This window comes from Zosterops lateralis (genome assembly GCF_965231275.1).
Source record: "Zosterops lateralis genome assembly, chromosome: 8".
Taxonomy (NCBI): domain Eukaryota; kingdom Metazoa; phylum Chordata; class Aves; order Passeriformes; family Zosteropidae; genus Zosterops; species Zosterops lateralis.
Genome location: NC_139768.1, coordinates 16,344,290 through 16,370,564, shown reverse-complemented (window position 1 = coordinate 16,370,564; position 26,275 = coordinate 16,344,290). Strand labels below are relative to the sequence as shown.

The 26,275-nt window shown below is 42.3% G+C and overlaps 1 protein-coding gene across 5 annotated transcripts in view; it reads left to right on the top strand.

The window, feature by feature from the left end:
- SH3PXD2A (SH3 and PX domains 2A) overlaps positions 1-26,275 on the top strand; it is a 205,687-nt gene that overhangs the window by 148,856 nt on the left and 30,556 nt on the right. For 4 of the 5 annotated variants that reach the window (XM_083866967.1, XM_083866964.1, XM_083866963.1 and 1 more), the window contains 2 exons: positions 18,585-18,698; positions 22,874-22,957. In XM_083866967.1, coding sequence (XP_083723093.1) covers positions 18,585-18,698; positions 22,874-22,957 — 198 coding nt within the window. The remainder of the gene's footprint in view (positions 1-18,584; positions 18,699-22,873; positions 22,958-26,275) is intronic. The other variant, XM_083866965.1, reaches the window with a different exon arrangement.

Genomic DNA, 26,275 nt, shown 5'->3' with positions numbered 1-26,275 from the left:
TTTCAGAGGCAGAGGACTTTACAGTGTGACCAAGCAGGGGCTGAAGAACTGGCAGCAGTGTAGCCTTACTATTTCTGCTCAAGACTGGTTTCTGAATAGGTGGCAGCCACTCTGGAAAATCCAAGTACAGTTCCTTGTGAAAATGAGCAGGCTTGGGATGAGGTGGGAGCAGAATACCCAGCTTCCCTTCAAAAACTGGATTTTTCAAGCTCTCAACTTGTCATGAAGTTGCTGTTTCCCAAAATCATGTCTCTTCTGTGCTGCAAAAGGTCCTTGGTGGGCTGGAGTGATATGAAATTAACAGTGTTTACTCCAGTTTATTCTGTGTTACATTTTGTAGTACATTCTGCTGATGATTCTCACTCTTTTATTAGCTTTCTATAGCATTCAAAGGAATAAACTGTAAATGTCATATGGCTCCTGAACTACACCTAAACAGCTACACATGGGTTCAAGATGAGAAACTAGGTTTCCCATCCAGACTTTCCCAAAATAGCAATGTGGGTTGTGTTCTGTCTAGTGTTTTGTTTTGAATATGAGACTTTTGGTTAATGCCAGTCTTGGAGGAGAGGAAAATTGTCAGATGTCACAGGATCCCAACTGCTCTTTGTAGACTGACTACAGCCAAAGACACTGGAGTCTCGGGTTTCTTCTGAATTTGAGTGATGTCTTAATCATGTGGTGGCAGCGTCAGGGTTTCCTGGCAAAAAGAAATGGATAGTAAGCAAAAACTAATGTGTCCTAATGGTAATTTGCAAAAACAAATAATATTTCCTAAGGTGAATGCAGCTATTGGAAAGTTAACTTGTGGCTGTCCTTCGGCTTTCAGCCTCTGCACCCCTACTGAAACCCTGTGACTTTCCACTGGTATTTTGGGGATGCAACCATCATCTTTCCCATCAGCTTCTTCTCCCTTCTGCTTTTTTGCGGGGTTTCTACACCCATAGTGTATTTTACCCATAGTGATCCACCTTGAGCATCATGGATTTGATGCCTTTCTGTGGAATATGAAAACTTGTTTGTGACTGAACAGCCTGCTGGCTGTTTGGGATGGGGCAGTACATGTACACACATAGAGATTGGGGCTCTCTGTAGTGAAGGGAAGTAGCCCCTTCTCCCTGAAGCCGAATAATCTGGAGTGTGTTCCATCAAGGACAGAGCTTACTGTGAAGTGGCTTCTTTTACTGTGGCATATATCCAAGCTACCATGGAAGATCCAGGCATTTCTACTGCTGGCTTTGGCATGCAAAGAGTGAATTTTTTTGAGTTCAGAATGTTCATCTTTGCCCCTTTCCTCTCTAAAGTTTGCAAAATTAAAAAAACAAAAACAAAAACAAAACAACAAAACAACCCAAAACCAAACCTGTGAGTGCAGATAGCTGTTATTGCTGGTTCCTTTACTGTATCTGGGATATATGGTATTCTGAAAAGACATACTCCTTCTCTCCCACCCATTCCAAATGATACCTCTCTATCCCTTCAAAAACCTGAATGTTTGGCATAATGGCTTCTGGCTGAAATTTCCCTTGTAGGACAAGCTGGGCTCAAGCTATTCTTCCACAATGCCCTTTTCAAAATTCTACAAAAAAAGTAGAGTAGCTGTGCTGGCAAGCCTCCTCACAGCTGCAGCTCCAAACCCGAGGAGCAAATGGGCAGCTGGATGGTCTGCTGGCAGCAGGTATTGCTCGAGCAGCAGCCTCCTGTCTTCAGCCTTGCAGGAGCTGTGGTTATGCTCTTGGACTGCATAGCCAGAGAAAAAACTAGGATCCTGATGGAAAACTTCTTGGAAGACTGAAACTACTCCTGCACATCTGTCCTCCCTTGGAAAAGGTATTACGTGCTGAAGTTATGAAATATTGTTGGAGGGTAAAGTGCTCTCTGCTCGCCAAAGATCCAAGAGCATCTAAAGTGACTGTACTTGGGACAGCAGCGAATCGCAGGGTTCAAGGAGCCAAGTACCATCTTCTCCAGCTGTGCAGAGAACACAGGAGCAGGACTTTGCCAAAGACAGTAAGTTGATACCTACTGGCCAGGAGTTGATACACGGGCCAACCTCATCTAATTTCATATTAATGTGAAAAACAAAGATTTATTCAGACTCAGTGTGCCTGGTCTCACAGAATGAAGTGGCACATGAAGGCCTCTAATTTAGTGTACAGCTCTCTGTAGTCCAAGATTCTGTGCACTTCCAATTAATTTATTATTGTAGATGGTATGTACCCATTTGGAATCCCCCTCTGTTCATATTTAAAATTTGATTGTATTGTTAAAGCACAAAGAACGTCAAGGGTTTTGGGGAGGGTTTTTGTACTGACTAGCCTAGCTTTGATGTACTTGCCAAACATCTGTGTGCTTTCTATATATTTTCCTCTTGCCTTCAGAAAAAGGATGGTTGCGTTTATTTGTGGATGAAATACTTTGCTAGGAATGGCTGTAAATCTGAAGAGTTGAAAATTGTCAAGTGAGCTTATAGACAATAATAACAGAGAATAAGGAATTAAACCTGGTATGCAGTCTGGAAAAATTAAAATTCTTCAGAATCTTTTTTTTCCCCCCTTTCCTCCTGCTGGCATGGGGAGGTCTAAAAATTGAAAATCCAGCAGAGGTTCTGATTTGGAAACTTGAAACCACTGCAAAGTGTGAACGTTCTGGCGAGACTAGCACAGGGAGGACTGGAGTCAGGCTGTGCTGCATGGACAAGAGCTCCCTGCTGGTAGAGATGTCTGTTCTCTTCTTAAATCTTCTGGTGCCCCATCAAATTACTTCTGATTTACATGAGCAGTGATGTAACTTGCATTTACTAATATTAAACTGGACATTCATAGCGCACAGTTGAAAGTTTTACTGCTAAATCCATTAAAAAGCTATGGTGTATAAACCCAAGGGCCTTTACATTTCATTTGGGTTTAGTCATTTAACTGACTCAATGTTAATTTTCCTACCTTCTTCATGGGCCAGTTATAAAGTGACTAAAAAAGTTCTGATATTTAAGGAAATTGATAATATTGTATGCCTTTTTATCTTCTCATTAGATGATACCACCACTGTAATAGCAGTTTATAGTATTTCTGTTTCCTTAAAAAATATATTAACAATACATTTTAAAAGAAATTGAAAACCACAAAAAAAAAAAAAAACAACCCGCCTTCAGAAATGGGCTATTTGCAGCCCTGTGTCTCTGGAGAACAGACCCTCTATAGAGTTACTGTGCCTGGAGTGGCAACAGCTTGATTCCAGATGCACAACATGATTGAAGTATTGGACTTTGAGGTGGCAACTGGACTTGCACATAAAGTTTATCTGCTGATGTGAGTAGACTCCTCAGCACACTGTGGCACCGATGGCCAAGGACTGTCTTTGCTTGCAGCTGGCTTTCTGTAAATCCAGCCTCTTACTGAGCATTTTGTTGTGATTCACAGTAAGGATGCTTTTGGCATGTTTTCTACACTGGGATTCAGACAATCTGAGTGAGAATATCAATGGTTCAGGGCTGTTTCATCAGTCTCATTCCCAGGGATCTCCATCTGCCATCCTGGGGAGCTGCTGGAAGTGCTGTGTCAGTGCTCCAGAAATGAGTGTCACTGGTGGCTGCAGCGGTGCTCAGCAAGCATCAGCTCAGCCAAGGAATGTGCCCTTAACATGGCCAGGGTACCCCAGATGTATTTTATGTATTGGTACAAAGAAGAGCTGTCTGATCTGCTGTGAGTCTCTCCAGCCACGCGTGTGTTTGGCTTGGACACCATCATTCCTCCTCTCAGAGCTGGAGTGTGTGTTGGCAGCAGGGAATCGTTGTCACAGAGTAATTTCAGGCACAGAGGAGTCAAACCAAAGTTCATTTTGTTCCTTTTCTTCAAACTTACAGCTTGCTTGAGCGAGCAGGGGGTGCGCCAGCTGCTTTTCTTTTTAATCAATACCTCATCTCTTTTGCAAGAAGTCCTTTGTGATATCTGAATGATATGTCATGCTCCTGAGACTTCTGGCTCTGGCTAAAGACAGGCAGGCATCTCATTTGCTTTTGATTGATCTCATTTTAAATGCTATAGCTACAGGTACAGAAACGATGATCTGAGGTCACACTTTGCTCACATATTTATTCTTGTTTTAAAAATAAATATAGGAAAATCACTAGTCTGCCCTGATGATACTTCTCAGAAGCTAAAGGCCAGAAATATTCTGAAGACCTAATGCAGCACTTAACTGTGCAGCAAAGAGACATAAACCTTAAGTTATGCTAGCAGTGCTTGAAGGAAGGACTGCAAGGGTCCTTTATGCTTGACTTCTGTTCCTGCTTGTTAACTTCACACCTGGATAGAATTACCAATGTTTTATCAAAGATATGGGGGCTTTAGGCAGCAGGTAAGAAATCCCTTGAGCTTCAACTTCAAACCATTTCCTTAACCTAGCCTAATGTTTAGGCTGGGTGGGCAAATTTCATTGGGTCAGAAGTGCCTTTTGTAATTTCTGACCCAGTCATAAAGGCTTCATCTTGTTTTTTCTTTCTTACGTGCCTGTGCCCTTTGCACATTCTCATTGAGTTTGGAGAGGAAGCAAATACAGTGCTTGTTACCTTGCTATTTTGAAGCCTGTGGAGCTAATTTCTAGGACCTCATCTTGAGAAGCTAATCTTTTCTGGCTCTGGCTCAGAATTTGAAAACTGAGCTGCTAATAAATAAGCATAGGCTCATCCAAAGGCCAGAGACATAGTTGGAAGGGAAAAGGGAGGGAGACTGGAAGTGACAGTATAAAGCTGTGATGAGTTAAAGGCCTGATGGCACCATGATGAAGAAGCAAGTGGCTCCTCACAGATGGGGGTTTTATCTCTTAAAGATGTTGCTCACTCCTTGGCTGTGCTCCTCAGCTGAGGACTGCTCAACTGCAGTTGACTAGAACATGCAGCTTGGGGCATTTCACTGTTTTACTGCACTACAGCCTATTCAGATAATCCAGGTCAAAAAAAGTTTCCTGTTTTTATAAATAAGGGGGGGAACTTTTTTGAAATTGTAAAACTAGAGGTGGAAATCACATGAAGGATGATGACCTCCATTCATTTGTGGTTGTGAGAAAACAGTGCTGGTTGTGAGGACCATCTCTGGACAGAAGACAGGTTAGAAACAAAGAGACAACCTCTGCTTGAAGATAGATTCAACTTTCATTGTAAGGGCGTGCTCTGCTGATGGAGAGGCAAAAAGTGAAGCTGAAGTGGCAATGAAAAATAGAAAAATTAACACTAGTTAGACAAGTGTCATGAGATTGACTCTTTCCACCTTCCTGTCACATAAATGCTCAAATAGTATCTAGAGAAGCAGGTTAGATGCCTGTAGGGTAATTCCTGAGACATTAATAGCCAGTGCTTGTGTTTGTGGAATAGCCTCTATGTAACTTCAGCTACAGAAAAAAACCCGTTTTCCTCAAAATGGGTAGTCTGGTAAAGGTTATTAGCACAGAGTTGGTGGGCCAGGTGATGTGGCATTAATGGCCTGGGACATACAAGAGGACAGACCAGACATTGAATCGCCTTTGAATTTTCATTTTCCTTCAGCTTGATGTGTGGACTAGTAAGTAGGTGCATATCTTAGCACAGAGATGATGTATGCTGGTAGGTGACCAACAAATCTAACCACTTGTAGAACAGAGAGTTAAGGTTTTATGTTAGTACCATGTAAAGCTTAACTTACAAATTTTGTTAAAACCGTTCCTGTTATTGTTTGGCATCTGGGTTAACCTGATCATTAGCAGGGCAGATTGCAAAGCTACAGGTGTTGGTACTGGGCAACACCACTCACTGACTTGGATTAGCAATTGAAGACAAATTGCTCAGCCAAAAAAAGCATGATCTCCATGAAAATGGCTTGTGAGCACAAAAGAGCTGTTCTATAACTTAACATGGGAGGGAGGAATATCAGGAGGATGTTGAGCCTTCAGGTGGTGTCAGTTGCTAGCCAGAATATTGACCAAGAAGTTCATGCCTGGTGTTAGGAATCTGTGGGTAAATGGAAGTGGTGGTTGTCCTTCCCAAAAATGTGTGGTCTTGGCCTTCTGCAAGCTGCATGGCACAGTGTATTGCTGAGCTGCAGTGTGAGAATTTTGGGGTGTGTGTCATACAGCCCATGCAAACTAGGGAGAGGGGTAGACATCACTGAAATGAAATGGGAAAACCCCTTCCCCAGCAGGGATTTAATGGCTACAGGAGTATGCACTTTTCTTCTCCCCAGGTTGGGTTCTTTCCACTCTGTAATCCTTGCCCACATGTGTTGGGAGGGAAGAATGCCAAGGAAACTTCAATTCATTAGTCATCCTAACGTGTGCTAGAAATCTCCTTGGTCTTGCTGGAGGTACAGTGTTGCATACACTTTGTTAGCATTGCAGTGAAGTCCAGCTCCCTTTCCAAATGCACTCATAGTTACTAAACGGGATGTTTTGGAATAAACTTTCAGACCATACAAGCTTTTGTGAAAGCATAGCATTCCAACTGTGTAATTAGTATGTCAGCTAACAGACCTATCCAAAGACTTATTTGCTATCCAGGCTGTTTTACATTGCAAGAGCCATGCTTCTGTGATCTCTGTTTGTTTTTTATGGCAGTGCCTAAGGCCCAGCTGAGATCAGGGTCCTGTTGTGCTAGACATTTAGGCCCCGTCTCCAGAGAATGGAAGTCTACATAGGGAACAGACAAAGGAAACACTGTTCAGATCTGGATGGTGGAGAGGGGGAAGGGAAGTAAGTAAGACTTGGAAACTGGGGAGGGAAAAACTCCTCCCACGTAAAGAATTGGTCTGGTTCTCAGCTCTCTTATGGAGAGCTCCCCAAAGCTGGACCAGCTCCCCAGCTGCAGGACCCTCCTCCTTCTCAGTTTGCAGTGAACGTGCAGCCTCTGTGCTCCATCACTGACCTTTCCTAAAGCAAGAAGGGGAAATCAATGTGCTTTGAGAGAAGGGGAAAGAAAATAAGAAAAAAAAAATCCTCAAAAAGACTCCTTAAAAAAGCCATCAATCTGCCAAGAGTGAGATCCTGAAAAGTGCAAGATTGCAAAATGCCTGAATTGAAGGTTTTCTGTTGAAGGTTTTCAGAGCAATTGGGGAATAGCAGGAGATACATGAAAGTATAGCACTTACAGCAGACTCTGGCCAAGGGTAGTTAGAGGCAGTCCAGCATTTCCTCTTTTGGTAGCCTTGTGCTGGGAAGAGGGAAGGGTTTAATCTAGCATGCACTCATAGGGTAAGCTTAAGTGACTCCCTGTTGAAAAGATAAACACTGTGCCTCTATATCATCTGTCTAACAGGTTTAGGTAATCCCTTACTGTGCTGCTTATTTAGTTTAAATGGTGCTGTATTGTATAATGCATGTGTGTTTGTAACAGAGGGTCTGCAAATCTCAGCTTTTTGCCCAAGGACAGCATTACTCTTGCCCTTGTTTCATGGTTGATTTATTCCTAATGGAAAGGAATAAGCCTCACAATGATCTATTTGTCTTTTCTCAGCTCCGTGAAATGTATGGAGATTGACAGCTCTTCTGTATCTCACATCATTAATTTGCCTTGCTAACCTTTATTTAGCATCAGAAGATCAGCTTCCCTGATTGTTGCCAGCAAATCTGTGCTTAGTGCCTGCTCTGGCTTTGTTTAAGCTTCAGGAGACAGAAAGGAGAGTCAGAAAATGAAAATGTTTATGTATTGGGACTTTGACTTATTGTGCACTTAACAGTACCTTCCTGGAGGCAGACCAGCATCTGAAGCTGCCGACAGCATGGCCTTTTTCCATGAGAAAGGTGTTAATAGAAACATTGCTGTTGATGTTCCCATAGTGCAAGACTAACTCAGTGAGGTGTTTTTGGTCTCTTGAGACAGTGATTCTCTGCTCTGAGTCTAGACTGCCTTTCCAGTCTGTAAGAAGCAACTGAAGTCTAAACATCAGTCTTTAAAGTCAAGGTCCCAGGTGAGGCAACCAAGGAAGCTGCAGGGAAATCATGTGCTTACTGCCATGTAAGCAAAACCCCTGCAGAGGTGCTCGAGCCAAGTGCATAGCCTTTGTATCCAGAGGCTAAGCCAGAATGAGTAGAAATGAATGCTTAGTTATGTCTGTGTGGAGAGTGTTTTCTGCAATGTAAATGTAGTTTTTGGCTGGGGGGGAAGCCATCTTACCTGATCTTTTTGCCTCAGTAACTTTCCTACATTTACCTTATGCTGCTGATGCACCTTTTCGTTAGAGCTGATGGATACAGACACCCCACTTATTCCTGCTTGTTTGTTCAAAGTCTACCTGGATGATCTCAGTTACCCCTTCCTTGAAGATCAATTCCTCCTTCTGTTTCACCTGCACAGGCTATTCTCATTCTCTGGGACTTCATGATGAATAAAAATAAAAGGCAAATATTTTTCTCCTTTTTTTTTTTTCTTCCAATTTTCCATTATCTGCTCCAAATGGGACGAGTTCAGCCTCACACTGAACAAAATATAGTAACAAGTCTAAGTTTCTAAATTTTAGAGAAGCCTGGAAAAATCCTTCAGAAAATAGTGCATTGGGTTTGTAATCTCTTCTGGGGTGTGTCAGTGATACTCTTGCCCATATATGTCCCCGTTCAGTACAATGCAGGTTATTAATTGGCAGCTCACTAATGCACTGGCTGCTCTGGTTGCCAGCTATTCATCACCCTGGTACTCATTTCCGAAGCTGTCATTTCCTGCAGGCCTGTGCAGGCAGCTCTTTGAGGCTCAGCTCTCGGGGTCACTGCAGAAACGTGGCTTGAATGGAACTCAGGAGAAAGGCAATGGAGCGGCGTCAGAGGGAGAGCAGAGCATTGGATTTGGCTTACATCAGTGTCTGTGATAAGATACCATCCAGCCTACGCCAGATCTAGCTAATAACTAGAGCCGGACAGAAGTTGTATTTGGACAGCAGAGCTTCAGGGAACAGCCAGGACATGGAAATGGCCATTTGTGAGATGGTTATCTGAGTGGTGCTGCAGCAAACTGAGGTGTCTCTGCTCCTTTAGCCAGAGTATTGTGGTTCAGAAGGATCCTGTAAAAGCCAGCAGTTTTAATCTGGTGACTCAGCTGTGCTTCAGATTGGACTAATATCACTGTTTGATTGCTTTATCCTCAGATTTCTGCTGGATGTTCTGTAGCCTTTGTTCATTGCTTCAAGCTCTTATGTAGCATTGCTCTGTTCTCTCCTGATGTAACCAAAGTGTGCCTCAGAGGCAGCAAATGTGTTTTTAAATGAAGTACAGAATTCCTGTATGATCTTGACTCTAGCACCTGCAGTGCTGTTTGGTACTCTGCTAGGTTTTGTTCCTAGTTCTCAGACTTTTTTTTCTTATTCTGTGGGTTATGAAGAATTCCCAGTAAGCACCTGACACCACATTCTATGCTGTCTGACTTCAGAATAAGACATTTAAACAAAAGCAACTTTTTTCAATCTGTATGGGAAGTAAATATTGGCCATTCTTTGCTGCCTGTGAAGGCCATTTCCTATCAGCTGGGGTTAGGGGTCTGTAAATTTTTAAACCACTAGGAAGTAATTTGTAATCTTTGGACAAGATTACTATGAGGGCCATTTGAAAGCTTATTCATGTTTTCCTAAAGAAAGCTTGGACACAAGATGTGTTTTCTTTAAGATTAAGTCCTGTGAATGTAAAGGAAATTACTTGTAAGCTTGATGGTCGCACCCCGTTGGCTGACCACAGAAAATACAACTGGTCATGACTAACAGAGTCTCCCTTGGCTTCTAGGGCTGAGCTCCCCATGCCCTGTGGGGTGGAAAGCCATCTGCTTGCATGCCTTTACTGTAATCAGTTGTTCATGGCTCTGGAAAATTTGCTGCAGGCACCAACTGTGCTGGTGTAGTTTTTTTGGAGGCAGTGGATTATTTTTCTGCCATGGGTTGGGTCTGCCCACCAGATTTCTGTATATTCTGCCCTGTCTGCTGGAATTCTCCTCTCTTTACACCCCAGCCAAACCCACTTGTGGTTGGGAGCTTTTGTAAATTACTGATTTCTGTAAACATGGTGATAACAGCACCAGTTTGGTGGGTAGATTTCAACCTTTCAATGATGGGCTGCTGGAGAGGAGATGGGGATAGACTTTTTAAGGAGGGTGAGAGATGGATTTTTTGCTTAACTTTCTTACTTGAGCAGCATCTTCAATGTAACAATAGCAATACAAAAGGAGATATAGGACAGAAGTCCTTTTGGAAGAGAAAATTAATGGTTCTGGGCTATAATTGAACAAGAAGGAAGGAAAGTATCCCAGGATTTTCCCATGATCAGGAAGGTTGCACTGGAAGATGTTAGCAGCAGACAGTCTCCTCACTGGTCAAGTTCTGGGACCAGCTGAAATAAAACCTTAGGGAAAGAAGAAAGAAAGAGACCCTTCAGTACCACTTGTTGCCCATAGAGACTTAATGAAGAACTTTTTGTACTAGCTATTCAGTCTGTGTGATCTCCACAATCTTACCTTGCCTTGTGGTTACTGAAATCACAAAGACTTCATCTTTGAAGGATCAGTGTAAATCTGTCCCTTCCTAAGAGAAAAGAATTCAAGAGAAGGTGAAAATAGACATATAGTATAACCAGAACTTGAGGCCAGACAGGAAATGTAGCATCCAAATGGATCAGATGGAAAAAAAGGGGAATTCTGTGATCAGTAACCAGGTATTTTCTGTAGTAACTGAGTTGGTACTGTGGGTTGGACATACACAGAGGCATTGGACTATGTGGAATGCAGCTGACATTGCGCAGACAGTTTCACCATTAAGTGATCATGGAAGTACAGCAAGAAGGAAAAGATTATTTAAAATTTATTTTTAGCAGGCATTAGGATGTTTGAGCCTTGGAAAACTCTTTTTTTCCAGCTTCTTGGGTGCTGACTGACCTGTAGAACTAGCTGATTTGATTGTTCTGTGGATCCCCTAAAGTGAGAGGTCTGGGGATGCTGGCCAACACCCTGGGCATGTTGGCTGTGTGTGTTTTGGAGTTGGACATGAGCAGGCTTAGTGAGTGATGCTTTCATCTTCTTATGTCTTGGGGAGACTGGAATACTACACAGTTTAAGAGAAGCTCGTGCCCTGGAATGTGATGGGACTTGATCTGGGATTTACAGGCAATGTCAACGACTTTTGCATATCTGTTAATGTAGGTAGTGTGTTGATTCCCTTGCTTTAAGAACACAATGTGTAATTTGTACTGGATTATGTGATGGCTTTGTGAATGTACGTGCCAATTCTAGAAAACGTGTTTGGCAGATTCCTTCGTTCCAGCTGTGTCAATACACAAATCTGAAGCCATTTTTTAAACAGGGAGGGGAAGCCCCTGGGTAACAATTGGGTCATAGCAAATAGCTGCAGATACAGCACTTGGAGTCTGTAACTATCAGTTTGTATTATCAGAGCACAAAGATAAATTGTGTGCTGTACTTGAACAACTCCCTGTACACATAGACACAAGAAGTGTGTGTCACTCCAGTGAGAGATAAATATGTAAGTATTTTGCCAAATGTGCACCTCTGGAAGGCTTGTTGCCTACTAGCTTATGAGATTTGAATAAATACAGTAAAGTGGTATTTCCTAGCTGTCTAATACTCAGAATATCCATCGTCTCTGGTAGTGATGTAACCCATAAAGTATTAGAGCTGAGTTGTATATTTTCCAGTTTTCTCTTTTCCCATGAACTTTTCCCATGTTCTGATCACTTCTGTTTTCTCCAAGAGTACAAGGAAATGCAATTCCAAATCCAGCAGTTGACAAAGATAATATGCATTTGATTGCAGAAATGAGGGTGTGAATTTCCACATAGATACATGTGTGTTTATGCATACAACATGATGTGAAACCAACTTGAGCAAGCTAGATATTTCGTATTTCAGCCAGAATCTGTGATACACTTTAGGACTCTGTATCAAACACTTATGTACACACCTAGTCAGCTGGTTTGGGGCCAGGAAGAATCTGTGTGGCACCATTAACTTGCATGTTTATTCACATGTAGTGGGCTCTCCATGCCAGCCAGCTCTGCAGCCATAGGAATAGCAGCAATGGGATTTGCTAACAGCACAGCTGAGAAGTCTTTGTCTACAAATGTCACAAGATTGGCAGTAGAAGTGTGGGAAGAGGACAGACTGGAAGGAGTAGGATAGAAAATCCAACTACTTAACTTAATAACCAGTCACTGCAGGAAGAGTATGTTACAGCACCCAAACTCTGGGATTCACTTCTCTTTTCCTTGTGCTTAGGTAACACCTAAAGGACTGCAATTTCCTGTGCTGCTGCTGAGCCCTAAGCATTTGCAGTTACTATCAAATATTGGTAGAGAAAGCAAATTGTGGTCTCAGCTCTTGGCTTTTTGTTCCAGCTTTTAGCTCCATAAGGCAAAATGCTGCTAATAGCCAAAAAATGATATCAACAGATTTCAGCCTTCCAGAAGTCTCCACCTCCCCCTGCTCCTCATCTTCTCCCTCTCCTCAGGAAGCCCTCAAGTGTTGTTTCAATCAACAAATTAAGCAAAAACTGCTGCAGCCTGTACTCTGATGAGAACATAACTTAGCCTTCAAACCCTCCCTAAGGAGGGAAAGAAGAGTGTTTCCAGGGCAGTCCATGTATGCATTGGGTTTTCAGGGTTCCACAGTAATGCCCTTAAGGTCAGGTTTCTATTGCCTTTTTGTAGGGACACCTGTAAATTTTGAGTTGAACACAGGGCACTGGAGTGTGCAGCCTCTCATCCTCCTTCAATGTGTATTCTCTTCACTAAATATTAAAACTAGTACTCAGTTTTAAATATTTGGGGTAGCTTGCTGGGCAGACTGTAGCCTGTAGATGTGTGACCACTGTTGAATAGATGTGTGGTTTCTAAAGTATATCCTTCAGATGTTGGGGTTATTGGTAGCAGGAGATAAATGTTTGCTTATTACCTTTTAAATCTTAATTATCTTCTTCAAACAAGAACTGATCTTTAAAAAAATAAAAAGGCAGCGTTTGTAGTTGTTCATTCATTTTTTTAGCACTGTGGTAGAAGACCTCTTTTGTAACCCATATAGAATCTCCAAATTCCCATGCCAAGCTACCAGGAAAGGAGGAGCAGGTGTGATCCTTTCTTCACTTTTCTCTTACATGAAAAAGCCAACAGCTCTGCCCTATCACAGCACTATGCGCTCTTGGGGTATCTCAGCAGCAAATTAAGGAATCTCTTGGAGTTAAGCAGTAACTTGGGGTGGTGAATTTTGTTCCTGAGTTCCTGAAGCAGGATTTAATACCTAGAGTGCAACCACAGTAGTTGCAAGGCAACAGCCTTTGCTCTTGAATGTCAGAGCAATCAGGCACAGACATTTGGGGTCGTAACACTTCCTCTTGGAAGTGGGATTTCCCATATGAACCACGCTCTCAGTGTAGCTCTAGGGCATGAACTGTCTGGAAGAATCATAATATGTGGTTGATCTGGAATCCTAATCTATGGCCCATAAATATGTGGCACACAAATGGCTGTGGACCTGTGCTGTGGATCTTAATTGTGTTTGAGTAGGATGTCTTCCACAAACATCTTTCTTCCTAGGGCATGTCTTTGGGCTCCACTTTCATCTCTAAGACAAGACAAACATTGCTCCATGGTTGAGTGGTGGCTGCAGTGAAATCTGCAGTGCACACAGGCTGGGAAACATTATGTGTTTTGAGGCAAAAACTGCCTTTAATATTTCACCAGCTTTAAAAATTCATCTGAAGATGACAGCCTTAGTCTACCTTGCACTGAGTCATTCACAGACTTCTATACCCTAAACTGCAGTCAGCTCTGTGCTAGAAAGATCTCTTGCATGTATCTCCATATTTAAAGATGCCTCTTCTGTGAGTTGTAAGAATAAAACTCTCAGCAGTTGGACACTGGCCTTCATATGAATTTAGTGGTTTCAACCTTGCACCTTTTCCAAGTGTGTGGGACTGAATAAAGCCTTTTACAGAGAGCAGAGCCAGCATGGACAATGGTAGTGTCTAACAGCACACAGACACGGAAGTGAGTGTAGGAGTAAGCTTACTGCAGAAAACCCCTCTCATAAAAGCTACTTCTGGTGCCTTTATGCATCTGCTTCTACATATTCTTCAGAGGTCTGTCAGAGGCAATTACAACTGACTGCCCTATGTGTATCGTATATGTACTGTGTAGCAAGAGCTTTGGAGGGGTGGAAAAAGCAAGTGCCTTCAACTGTGCAGCAGCACCCTTATCTTAGCTGTTTTTAATGAAGTAGATCATATCTCTGAAGGGAAGTAATCAGCTGTTGGCATGAAAAGGTCTGTGTGAGTGGTCTGGAAGTGACCTAATTGTACCTAGTATAGCTTTATAGGATGACTTATGTTATTGGGTCAAAAGAACCTCTCAAGAGAGTTCCAAGGCAGAAGGACTTAAAAATGAACAGCCTCTGAAGCCCATAGGCCCTGTGTTAAATGTACCAGACTGCTGCTTGAGTGGGATTTTTCCAAGACTCTTGAGAGGTGGAGTGTTACTTAAGTATTTGTTTAGAAGAATGTGTAGTCTACTCATGCTGGGGAAATAGCCATGCCCTTTTACAGTGGTGCTATCAGTCCTGTTTACTTTAGTTAAGCTCATAAAATGACAATCAAAGTTTACAGAGAATTTAATGGTTGAGGAGAGAATTAGAAACTGAAGTTCAGCATGATCCTGCAATTTTATATATTTAAAGTGTTTTGTAGCATCTCATGATCAGACAGGATTCAGTGGGAATAGCTTGTTCTCCTATTGGGTGTGTATCATCCATCCAAGTATGGATGGGTAAGGATGCATGCAAGTATGAGCGAAAGTGGCATAAAATATACTCCTTTAACTATGTTCCAGTAGTTTCCCATGGTGCATTTTGTGGTTAACATTTGCTTAATTCTTTTGCTTTTGCAAAAGCCTTTCGGGAAGAGGACTGGGAATACAATTATAAGCAAGAACATGATTGTTTTAGAATCCAAGTCTTTTTGTCATTTAGTCATTCTCTAGTGTGGCAAATCCATTTTGCAATCACCATCTTGCCATGTGCGTTATATGCCCGTCAAGTGGAACTGGTCGTTTCTTGGTAACTTGTGAAATGCCTGGGAGTTTTCTGAGCCTAGGTGGACTCTGTGAATGGGGAAATACCTTGGCTGTTGCAGCTTAGGGATGCTGACAAATGCCAGCCAAAGCAGCAACATATGTGGGGGCAAAATTGCACTTCTACCTTAAAAATTCATCTTCTTGGGTTAGTGTTAAGGCAGTTGGAATAATGCAGCAAAGTTGAACTTGGTCTGGACACAGTGGCTACAACTCCCTTTGTGCCTCTGTGAAGCTCAAACTCCCTTTAAACCCTTGTCAGAGACGGGGGCTTGGGAGTCTCAGTCTAGACATCCATGCCACATCAGCACTAGAGTTGTTTTGGTGCCTGAGAGACGGGGCACCTGTAAGGGTTAACTCAGGCTGTAAAGCACTGCCTAATTTTTACAGATGGTGTGAGTGCAAGAGTGAACCTCAGACTGGCTTGGCAGTGCACAGAGATAACTTTACATAATTCCCTGCAGATGTTGCTGCAGAATGGTTTTAATAATGAATTGTGAAGTCAAGCTAAACTCCAGCATAGAGGGAGAACTCAAAATAAATGCAGTGGGTTTTTTCTGTGTTTCAAAAGCAAGTTTTCTGTGATGCTTTGGGTTGGGAAAGATGGCAGGGGATGGGACAAGAGATTTTTTGCACAAAGCTGGGGCTATAATAGTGCAATTAAAGACCAGTCTGTCTAATTTGTCTGCAAACCATGAATACCCATGAACCTGAGGGTGAGAGGGGAAAGGGATGGTGGTGGTACCAAACAGCAGCTGCCCTAATGCTTCTAAGGAGGGGATGGTGCAGAGCAAGTACTTCATGATCAGCAGGGCAGAGTTCTGCAGTTTGTGGCTGTCATGCACAGGCTGTGTTGAGGAGCTTGTCTGCACTGCAGCCATTTTCTGCTAAGAGTCAATTTTTGCACTGTGCTGTAAATTCCTTTCTGTAGGGTTATGGTTTGGATGTGCCATTGTAATTTAGGTTTTGGTCTCATAAGAGACATGCTGCCTCAACAGTGGTTGCTTGACCACTTTGAGACTTTACTTGTGAGCACCCATTTGTGACTTCTCTGCTGCTGGGGGTGTTGCTGGAAGTTTCTCAGTCTTCTCAGTTGTTGAGTCTGTTTAAGCAAGATGCACATTTTTCTGTTGACATGCTTGTTCAATGGGCTGTATTAAAGCCTTTTTTCTGTCTTTCTGAGAAGCAAGCTTGAAATGGGGGAAGAGAATTTCAGAGTGGGGGCTAGTTTTCTCTGAACTTGGACAAATGCTGTGATTTCTCAGGAGCTGCAGAGGTTTCTCATTTATACGTTACCCTTGCACAGAGTTTATAAAGGAAATCTTTAGAAAGAAATTACAGCTCTTATGAGTTCTGTGGCGATCAGGAGCCTTTAGCCTGAGTCATGTTGAGATGGATGGAGGCTCAGCTACCCTATGGCCCCAAGCAAAAGATCTAAACTTGGCTCTGAGGCTAGTGAGCCAAACCAGAAGAGCTGTATTGTGAAATGGGCTAGCATGGGGTTGATGTCAAGGAAGTGCAATCCAGGCCTCCAAAGATGGTTTTACCATGGTTTGAATTTGGCCCAAACGTACATTTTTAAGTGTAGGCAAGTGCTTTTTGCGCTTGCGTTTAATTTCTTTCTGAGGAATAGTTTACGTAAACTATTCCAGTTTAATTAATATCAGCTGGAAGCCAGCTTCTTACATTTTGTGGCTAATTTTAAGTGTATGTTAAACTGTGTTTGCTACCCATGTTGATACGTTACTGGCAAAATAAGGAGCAACCATGAAGACATGTTTTTGAAATGGTCTGGCAGATCCTGCATGTTCACTCCTGTGGGCTTCGTGGCAGGAGAATCCACCTCCTGCTGAGGGAGGATAGCTAAATTTAAACTTTCCAACCATGAGCCTTGTGAAGCAAAGTTTCCAAACCTCTGCTGGGCCAGAAGATGGAAATCTATGTCTGAATTTGGAGAGTAAATAAATAGAACTGCCTAGGAGCTGCCCAGGGGCATGTGAGGGGTTGTTGCTTGGGGTACATTGTCTCCCAGACACATGCCCCAGGGAGGAAAGCAAGGGTTTGTAGCTACTGTTCTCTGGTAAAATCTTCCATGACAGGATTTGGAATGAAGTTGGGTTGTGACTTTCAGCACAAACACTTGAGCATTGTTTCAGCAGGGTGGTTTTTCTCTTACAGACAGTTGCATGTGGCATGGCAGCAGAGCCCAGCAGCCCTTCCTTTCCCCCTTGCTGGGCTGGGCTGTCGCATCCCAGCTGTGCAAGGGATGTGTGGCCACCTCACAGCTCACTTGTGTTGATGCCCATCTCTTTACAGCCCAGGCTGGCACCTTTGCTCATCACAGGCAGGATTCTTTGAAATTTGCTGTGTTTAGGACAGCCATCAAAGTCTGTAAACTGCTCTGAGGTGTATGTTCATAAATAGCTGTTTTCCCAACTCCCTTTGGGGAAGCTGGAAGGATGGTAAGGGACAGCAGTTTGCATAGTTCTGACAAAGCAGCTTTTGTTTTCTGGGGAAACTGGGGTAGCAGAGAAAAGAACAGAAGTAGTTTGCTTACCTGTTAGACTCTTTATTTTCCTGTTGTTTTAACCCAGTCCTTATCTGAATGGAGGAGAATCTAGCTGTGCCCATATCTGAGAGCAGCACGTTCTTGGGGGAGTGAGTTGATGTCAAAACCATTGGAGGATTAAATAAATCAGTGTAACCAAGCAAGAAAAGAGGCAAGGATGGTTATAGTTGGAATGCATTTAATCTGAAACTGGCATGCATATAATTTTATTCATCCGTCCACAGATTCGACCTAAAGGTTATATCCATATGTATTGCTGAATACTTAACATTTTTGTAGATATTGGTTGAAACTTGGATGTTCAGGTGGGAAGATAAATAACCGGTGCTTATGGCCTGAAGTCAAATTTCAGTTGGCTTTTCTCTCTTTATTTCTGTTCTGTGCAGTACTTTCCAGCTTCCCAGGGTATTGAATTCAGGTCATGTTTGTTGAACACCAGCTGTGGTTACAAGTACTCTAGAAGCACTTTTATATCCTGTTCTGAAATCTGTGCTCTTCTATGAATGTCTTTGCTATTTTCCTCTTTTGCCTTTTTGTAATACTTCATATTAGGATTTGGGCAGTGTTTGTGCTGTTTCACATATGTGCACATGTACATATTTACACATACAAAATGTTTCAATACTGTCAATGTACATGTAGCAAGACCAGCTTGGAGAAACTGAATTAGAGAACTTGAATCAAAGTTGTCATGGATGTACTTGGATTTTCTTAAAATAAATTGTTAATTGCTTCATTGCACCCTTTTTCTAGCAAGCCTGCACACTACCACTGGGACGGGATCTGATAGAAATGGTATAATAGCACTAAGCCCTTTCTTGTTCTAGGAAGCTGCAGAATACCTCAAACATGCACCAGAACTGCTGACTCTGCCATCTTCTCTGTAGTATTTTACTATTATTATTCCTTTAAATGTTGTCTGAGAAACTTCTTTTGCTTCGTTTTGTAGGTTGGTGGTTTGTGAGCACAGCAGAGGAGCAGGGATGGGTCCCTGCTACCTACCTGGAATCCCAAAATGGAACCAGAGATGACTCTGACATCAACACATCTAAATTCGGGGAAGGTATGGAAAGCTTTTTCTTTCCAAGGGAAAATTGATATTCACTTGCTTTATGCTTTTTTCTCTCAAGCGAGAGCTTCTTATTGGAAGAAGATGCATGATAGAGCTCCAGGCCATTGAAAGGAGTGAGATTTAACTTTAATGGGTGCTTCTCATTAATTTCCTTTAAATTAATCTTTGAAACTAGTTTCACTGCTGTTTGCTGTGGTCTGTGCTTGTGTGGAAAGGTAATTTTATTTGATATGGTCTCACTCTGTTAAAAGTGGGATACCATTTGTCATGTATATGTATTTAGCGGCACTGCTTTTTTTTTTTTTTTTTTTTTTTTTTTTTTTTTTTTTTTTTTTTTTTTTAACTAAAGATGCTGAATTCAGGTTCCAGAGATGGAATAGTTCAGCATCACATGTTCCTCAGTTCCATTATGAAAGACTAACCACATCTTAATGGGATTCTCATGTAGCAACTGTGTACAAAGGACACTTTTATTATGATTTGCTCCATTCTAGTGAATCTGTTGCTAAATCTAGGTGCTCTTGACATGACACTTACATAAGATGTATGTGGAAACTCACCTGACCTGTCCTTAGCACAGGTGGGAGGCTTAGAGATGTGTTTGGGTGACCATCTGCCCATTAAAATAGCACACAGGCAAAACAGGACTTTGTGCTGGCCTCCAAGGGTGACATCTGCTGCTTATTGAAATCTTTGTCTCTGTAATTCATTTTTCCCTGCTCAAGCCTACCCATATCCTGGTTTAGAGACAGACCAGCTGTAGACTGGTAGGCCAGGAACCAGTCTGGTATGATGCAACATCTTAGTGGATGCAAAACCAGTGAGTAAAGTTTCCCTGTTATTAAAGAACAAAACTTTACTGCTCTGGCCTGCAAGCACTGGAGAATGCCTTGTCTGTTGGTCTGTAGTTTCCTCCCTTTTCCTGACTCTTAAATATGGTGTGTACTTGACAGCCTTATTGCTTAAACTGCTTTCATTTCCAGCTCTCCTCCTCTTTCATGTTGCCCTCTAGAGTATATTCTGCACAGGGATGCTGCCACACAGCAGTCTGTCCTGGGTAATGGAAAATCCATCAAATATTCCTTATCTGCTTTCTCTCAGTCCCTTTTGATCCATGACACTGCTCTCGTCAGCTATGGTCAGCATAGCTGCTCCCTGCCTTACTCCAAATCCAGATATGCTGAAACCTGAGACTGCCATTCCCTTTCAGTAACTGAGTGTTCCATCTCAGTGACAGATCTAATTGAATAACCTCGGCAGCTGCTTTCATGTGCCCCAGCTTTGCTTGCTTTTTAGTAACTTTGGTTTATGTTATTAACCATCTAAGCTGAGACTTCCTACATTCTTTATTTCTTCCCCTCCAGTTCTTCTTTACTTGGACTATTCTTCTCTGTATAATTATTTCATAAGAGAGGAAATAATTACTTGGATTCACTGTCTTTAAAAGGATGTCTCAAAGTGACTGTACTTAGACAGAAAATTTGCCAGGTCTCTCTGGGTAGGCAGGAGAAAGGGGCTCTGATGGAACTGAGGAGGAAGGCACTTTTAGTGGATTAAGTGCCTTAACCCCTGAATTTACAGTTTATACTAGTTTCAGAGTGATTTCAACAGACATTGACTTCTTGCAACTGTGCAAGCTCTGCTCCCCCAGCTTTGGAAGAGCAGAAACACTGATCTAGGGAGTTTTGTGTATCGGCCCCTTGTCCCTTCCCATTTGAACAGGCCTGGAACAAGTCCACAAGCCAGGCAAACCTAAAAGTCTGCTCTGCTGTGGCAGGCCCAGTAAAAATAGGGAGGTGTTGAACGTATCTTGCTAATAATTCTGCCTCTACATGGCAATAGCATAGTAATATTTTCTTGTGTCTCTTTAAATAGTCTGTTCCCTGAGAGACAAATGTGTTTCCTCTCTGCACCTGAGCTGGCACAACATTTTTGTCTGGATGAAGGCAGACAGCTGATTGTTACCCAGGCCTGTGTTTAGACCAACACATCTTGCAAGGCTTGGAAAACAATCAGAATGCAATCTAAAGAAACATTTAACAGCTACAGGAGCTGATAAAATCAATGTATTAAAATAATGTCTGGAAAGGTGTAGACACTTGTTAATAAGCAGCCTTTCTGATGACTGTGGCATGACCAACCAAGTCCAAGTCTGGGTAAAATGGCAAAATTCAGTGTTTTTAAGGAGGTAAAAACCCTGGCTCATACAAAAGCATTATTGTGGTATAAAAGGGGATGGACAGGTGTTGAGAGGACATGGTGTGGTGGATCTGTGTGACCCACTGTTTTCAAGGATGACTAAATCCTCCAAACTCCCAGTGTGAGAAGGAGGAAGCTGATGGCTCTGTATTGACACCTTAAGCTGGTTTCTACCCCTTCTGCACCCCTCCATCCTGCAAGCCTTTACATTCAGCATTTCATTTCCTCCTTTCTTGTGTAGAAACCTCCTAATACAGGGACCCTTATTGCAACTTAACTTCTCTCTCTGCTATAATCTGTGTGTCTAGCAAGGTGTCCTGTGTTGTCTCTTGTGTACCATGTGTGTAACTGGCTAATGTCCTTTTGATTTGGGGAAAGTCACCAGGTGAAATCTGCTCATCTTTTGTCCCTCCAAGGGCTTCCAAGAGAATCACTGATTTCCGCGAGCCAAAACCAAAACTATCTATCATCTTGAGATTTGGCTCATCTGAAAATTCGTGGTTGATTTTTGACCAACATGGGATCCCAGGGGAAGTACAGAGTACCACAGACTAGATAATGTACCTGTTCAACACCATTCACCACACCTCTGCTTAGGGTGGCAAGGAAAGGTTTGGGCCTTGCAGCAAAGGAGAAATTGAGGAGAGTGAGCTGGCTATAAAAGTCTGGTCTAAGTCCCTGATAGGTATAAAAAGGACAAAAAGTCAAAAGCCATTCTTTGGTGAAGTTATGTTTTTTCTTGTTCAGCTAACGATTTCCCAATCAAATAATTTTTCTGTGCCTGATTGTCTACAGAACACAGTTCTAGAAGACAATGATGTCTAGTCCATTATAAGGGTATAATCCCTAAATAAGTGCACATACACAAAATGGAATTATTATTAACGATGTGATATCAAAGTTTATGAACAGCTTTCCAGCGCCACTAGTTAAATGATTGTGTTTGCACTTCAGCTATCACTACCTTGCAATATATTGCATTGCTCTGCAGGCAGCACCAAACACCTTTGCAGTAGTTGCCAAATAGGGATGAAAGCCCTTGAATGGAAAAAATGGAAGTGTTTGTCTGTATTTCTGTGTCATTCTAATGGTTCCAGTGTCTTTCACACCTGTACAGGCAGAAGAAGAACCTGAGTAGAGATCTAAATATGTGGTCCCAAAAACAAGTGGTGTCCTCTGTGCACAGCTGCTCTTGCAGTGCCATTTCCATAAGTGTCTTGTCTTTGTTTATACTTTAAGCATAAGTTATTGTTTGAGTATGTAACTAACACTCAACCCTGGCTTGTTAGCTTCTTGAGCCTGCTCAGTAATTGCAAGGTTAGGTTTTTTTTCTTGTATCATAATCTCTATGTTTGAAGTTTTGATCATGAGAACCAGCTGTGGCAATGAATGCCAGTCATGTCATGCAAGCACATCAGACACTTTTCACTTGGGTTCAGTTCCTGAGTGCTGCTGTTATGAGGGAACTTACATAAGAGTTTGTGGGTTTGTTTATAGTGTGATAATTTTTCTTAGAGAGGTTTAGAACCCTGTTGGGTTTGATGTCATATGCATTAGACTAATTCACCAAAGATCATGCAGCTGAATTAGGAGATGCAACAACAATGATGATGTGTCCTGCCACTGCACTCTCCTTGGACAAGTTGTCTTTAGTTGTGCAGCTTGTTTTGGAGTGTGTATATGTTTTTGAGTTTTTAATTATAATTACTAATTTTTAAGAAAAGCCAATAGCAAGAGTGGCAATTTGTGACAGTTCTGGATGGCTCACATCGCTCAAGCTCAAGAAGTTAACTTGTTCCACTGTACTGTATAAACTAAAGAAGAACATCTGCATCCCACCTAACCCATTCCCACTAACAAGACCAGTGCTCGTAAATACCATGTTTTGTTTTTGTTCCTCACCCTCCCATCCTTTTTTTTCTTCTTTTTTTTCCCTTTGTTTTGTTTCCATCCATGTTCCAAACTAGTTTCTAAGCGACGCAAGGCTCACCTGAGGCGCCTGGACCGGCGATGGACGCTGGGCGGGATAGTCAACAGGCAGCAGAGTCGAGGTGAATTCATGGCTTCCTCTGGCACCACCCACTCTGGGGGCACCAAAAGCCACACTGCAGCTCCAGCTGTTGTGTCTTGGGACCTCCATCTTTGGCACTTTGGTAGTGAGGGGCCAAAACTCCGGAGTTCAGATGTGGATTTGTACATGACAGTCTTGGAGCCAGGATTAGGCACCCCAGGAGCTGGAGGCTGGTAACCAAGGGTAGCTCTGTAGTCTGACTCTTTGTGCTCTTGGGGAAACTCACATCTGTTGTGTTTTAACTTGGGCATATTTGTGCTCAGTCTTTCCTGCCTTAGTAAGGACAAGTAATACTTTCAGGGCTATTAAAATGAGTTGAATGCCAAAAAGCCATGGTCCGAGGTGTGCATACCAGAAAACTGTGTGGTATGGAAAGATGAAAATCATTCCATTTGCAGTCCCCTCTCTTCCTTGCAAGCAGTGCTTGGTACTAAAGAGAGACTTGAGAACTTTTGGGAGCTTTTGGCATCATTCCTAGGTGCTGCCACCAGCAGCAGCATTTTAGTTAGTTTGATTTGTGTTCTTTTAGCTTTTGCTAATCTAACAATGAGTATGGCAAGGTAGCAGGGGGAACACCTTGTGTTTAATAAAGCTGTGTTTGGGTAAAGTCTGAGGAGCCTTCTAAACTAAGTATTTCTTAAGAGCTGGTGAGTCATCTTTCCCAGAGCAAAGGTATCCCTGTCTATCTCCTGCTCCCCTTGCAAAATTATCCAGATGTGTTTATTGTACTTCAAGAAGAAAGGGGAGGGACAAAGCACCATTTGCACCCCTGTAACTTTCAGACAGCCTTACTGAGGGAATGGATCCAAATGTAAGCACAAGAGATGATTCCCAGCTGATGGAAAGATGCCTTTTCCTATTAAGGAGAGAATGTATTTTTAAAGTGGCAAATTTACCTTCTGGAGTTGATGATGGTACTACATGCAGACACCTGTGTCTCAAGCACACCCAGCTTTCCAGTGACTCTTTAATTTTGTTTCAAATTATTATTGAGGAAACAAAAGCAACAAGAGTTGTGTTCTTCCTGCCATAGCTTGACCCTGCAGCAACTGAAACTGCCTTCAGAAGACAATGTCTTGTTTTTCAGCCACCAAATGCACTTGGAAGGCACCAAAAAACCCTCACAGGCACACATACTATCTTGGGGGGAAAAAGGTCTGCTTATTTTTGTGCCCCAACAGTTTGGGAGCTACTTATTTTGCTTTTCAAATGCTGCCAGATTCTTCCTGGCAATTTAACTGAGAGAATTTATGGGAACAGTTTTCTAAACAATTTATTTACCGGTGAAAACAAATGCATTCTTTCATACTCATACAATATCGCAAAAAAAAGCTCCATAAAATATTAAGACTTCACAACCAGTCCCTTAGCAGTCAGCTGGTAAGACTCAAGCACCTAAGTTGCATTCCCAAGTTTTCCCTCTTGCATTCTGATGCCCACCATCTGTGTCTATCTTCTCCAGACCTGCCCTCTGACCACTGTCAGTGTCCTCCCTGGTAGTCTTCCCCAGTACAGGCTCCATTAATCTCTTCCATCCGTGCCTTTTTCTTGCTTCATTACAGTTTCTTCTCTATTAGGCCCAAGCAGCACTGGGGTTTTGAAGGTGTTGGAGAATATGTGCTTTATCTCAAACTAAATCTTGGCACTTGGATTTGGCACAAACTTCAGCAATCTATGATTCTGTTCAAGGTTTGGGGCACCCTCTGTGACTGAGCTGCTTCTATAAGGTCTCGCCAGTGTATTTCAGCCACAGCTAGCCAGGCTGGCTAAAAATAAGATGTTTAATGTCATCAGAAATCATAGGTTAAGGAACACTTACAAGAGCAGGCTTATTGGAAGTAAAGAAAGTGATCTGAATAAATGGGCACAAGTTGGAGACAGTGGCTTCATGATCTGGCAGAGCTGCAGCCTGTACAGACATGTACAACTTCCAAACTGCAGTTGTTGAAAGTATGAGTCTCTCTGGGTGTCCAGCCTGCTGCTCTCTAACAGAGCATGGTTTATATGAGGTCAGGAGAGATTTTCTCCCATCTTCCCCTCCCAGCTCAGCCCAGAAGACTTCTAACAAGGCCAAATTTGGGTGGGTTTGCACTGAAATGACAGAATGCATGAAGTGTACATATGCACCCCCCTGCCAACCTTCAAGTCCTTGCTCCAAAGCACAGAAGAACTCAAGTTGTTCAAACAGGAGGTTGCCAGAATTGTTCAAAACAAGCAGAACAGCTTCCCCTTCCCTGCTTGGCCTCTTCCTTGGAAACAAACTCAATTAAACATTTTGGCTGAAATTCCTCCCACCCAGCAATATTCTGCCTGAAATAGTCCTTACTGCTGGAAGGGTGAGCTCCAGGAGTTCACTGGAATTTAAGAGCAAGTTGTAAAGGATGCCTCCCTTTGTATTTATCCTTGAGTACCAGTAATAAGCATTTTTTTCAGTTAGGCCTGTGATAGAATCACTTTAAGACCAGAATCAAAGGAATAAAGCATTGTTTCTGGAGGGCAGAATTTTCTAAGTGACTTGAACATTAAAAACACTGAGAAAGTGTGAGTGCAGAAGGGAAGAGTGTTTGCTTCCCTCTTAGACTGCCTGGTGGGAGAGAATTATTAGGGGTAGTGTATGGCTTATTTATTTCTACCCTTTCCAAAACCTTTTGAAGAGGCATGTCTGACCTCCAGATATTGGGAAGCCATGTTACTGAGTCTGTGAATAAGAAGCATGGAAGACAAATTGTTGAATATGGTAGTGCTCTTTTTTAAACCTGAAAAAAAAAAATCTGCTAAGGGAACAGCTGTAGCCTGTTTCTACAAAGAGAAACAGATGACTTTGTTGCTGAACTTTTCTCTTTAAAATGGTCTGTGGTGTGCCCAGATCTAAGAGATTACATTGGTTTGTGTTTCTTATGTAGCTGCAAAGCTTGTGGTTTTTAATGTTAAATGTGGTACATTTTCTAAACTTTTTCCTATACATTCTGGAACTCCAGTAATACAAATATGGGTTGTGAGGACAAGCCTGGAAGTTTGTAGTTTTCCTCAGACTCGACACTCACTAGACCTGCAAGCTGCAGAGTTCTTGTTTTGTGCAGGGTTAAAATTGTAATTCTACACATGCATTTATTTGGAACTTCCCCTGGAAGGGAATTTAGGATTATTTACAGGGTAATTTAATGAAAAGTCATTTGTGCTTTTACAGTTTGATTGGTAAAATTGGGACGTTACAATTGGGCCTGTCCTCTAAGCCAGATACCTGACCTAAGTTATTGCTGCTTTGGTTTTGTGCCCAGGGCTTTCAAATGGAGCTCTT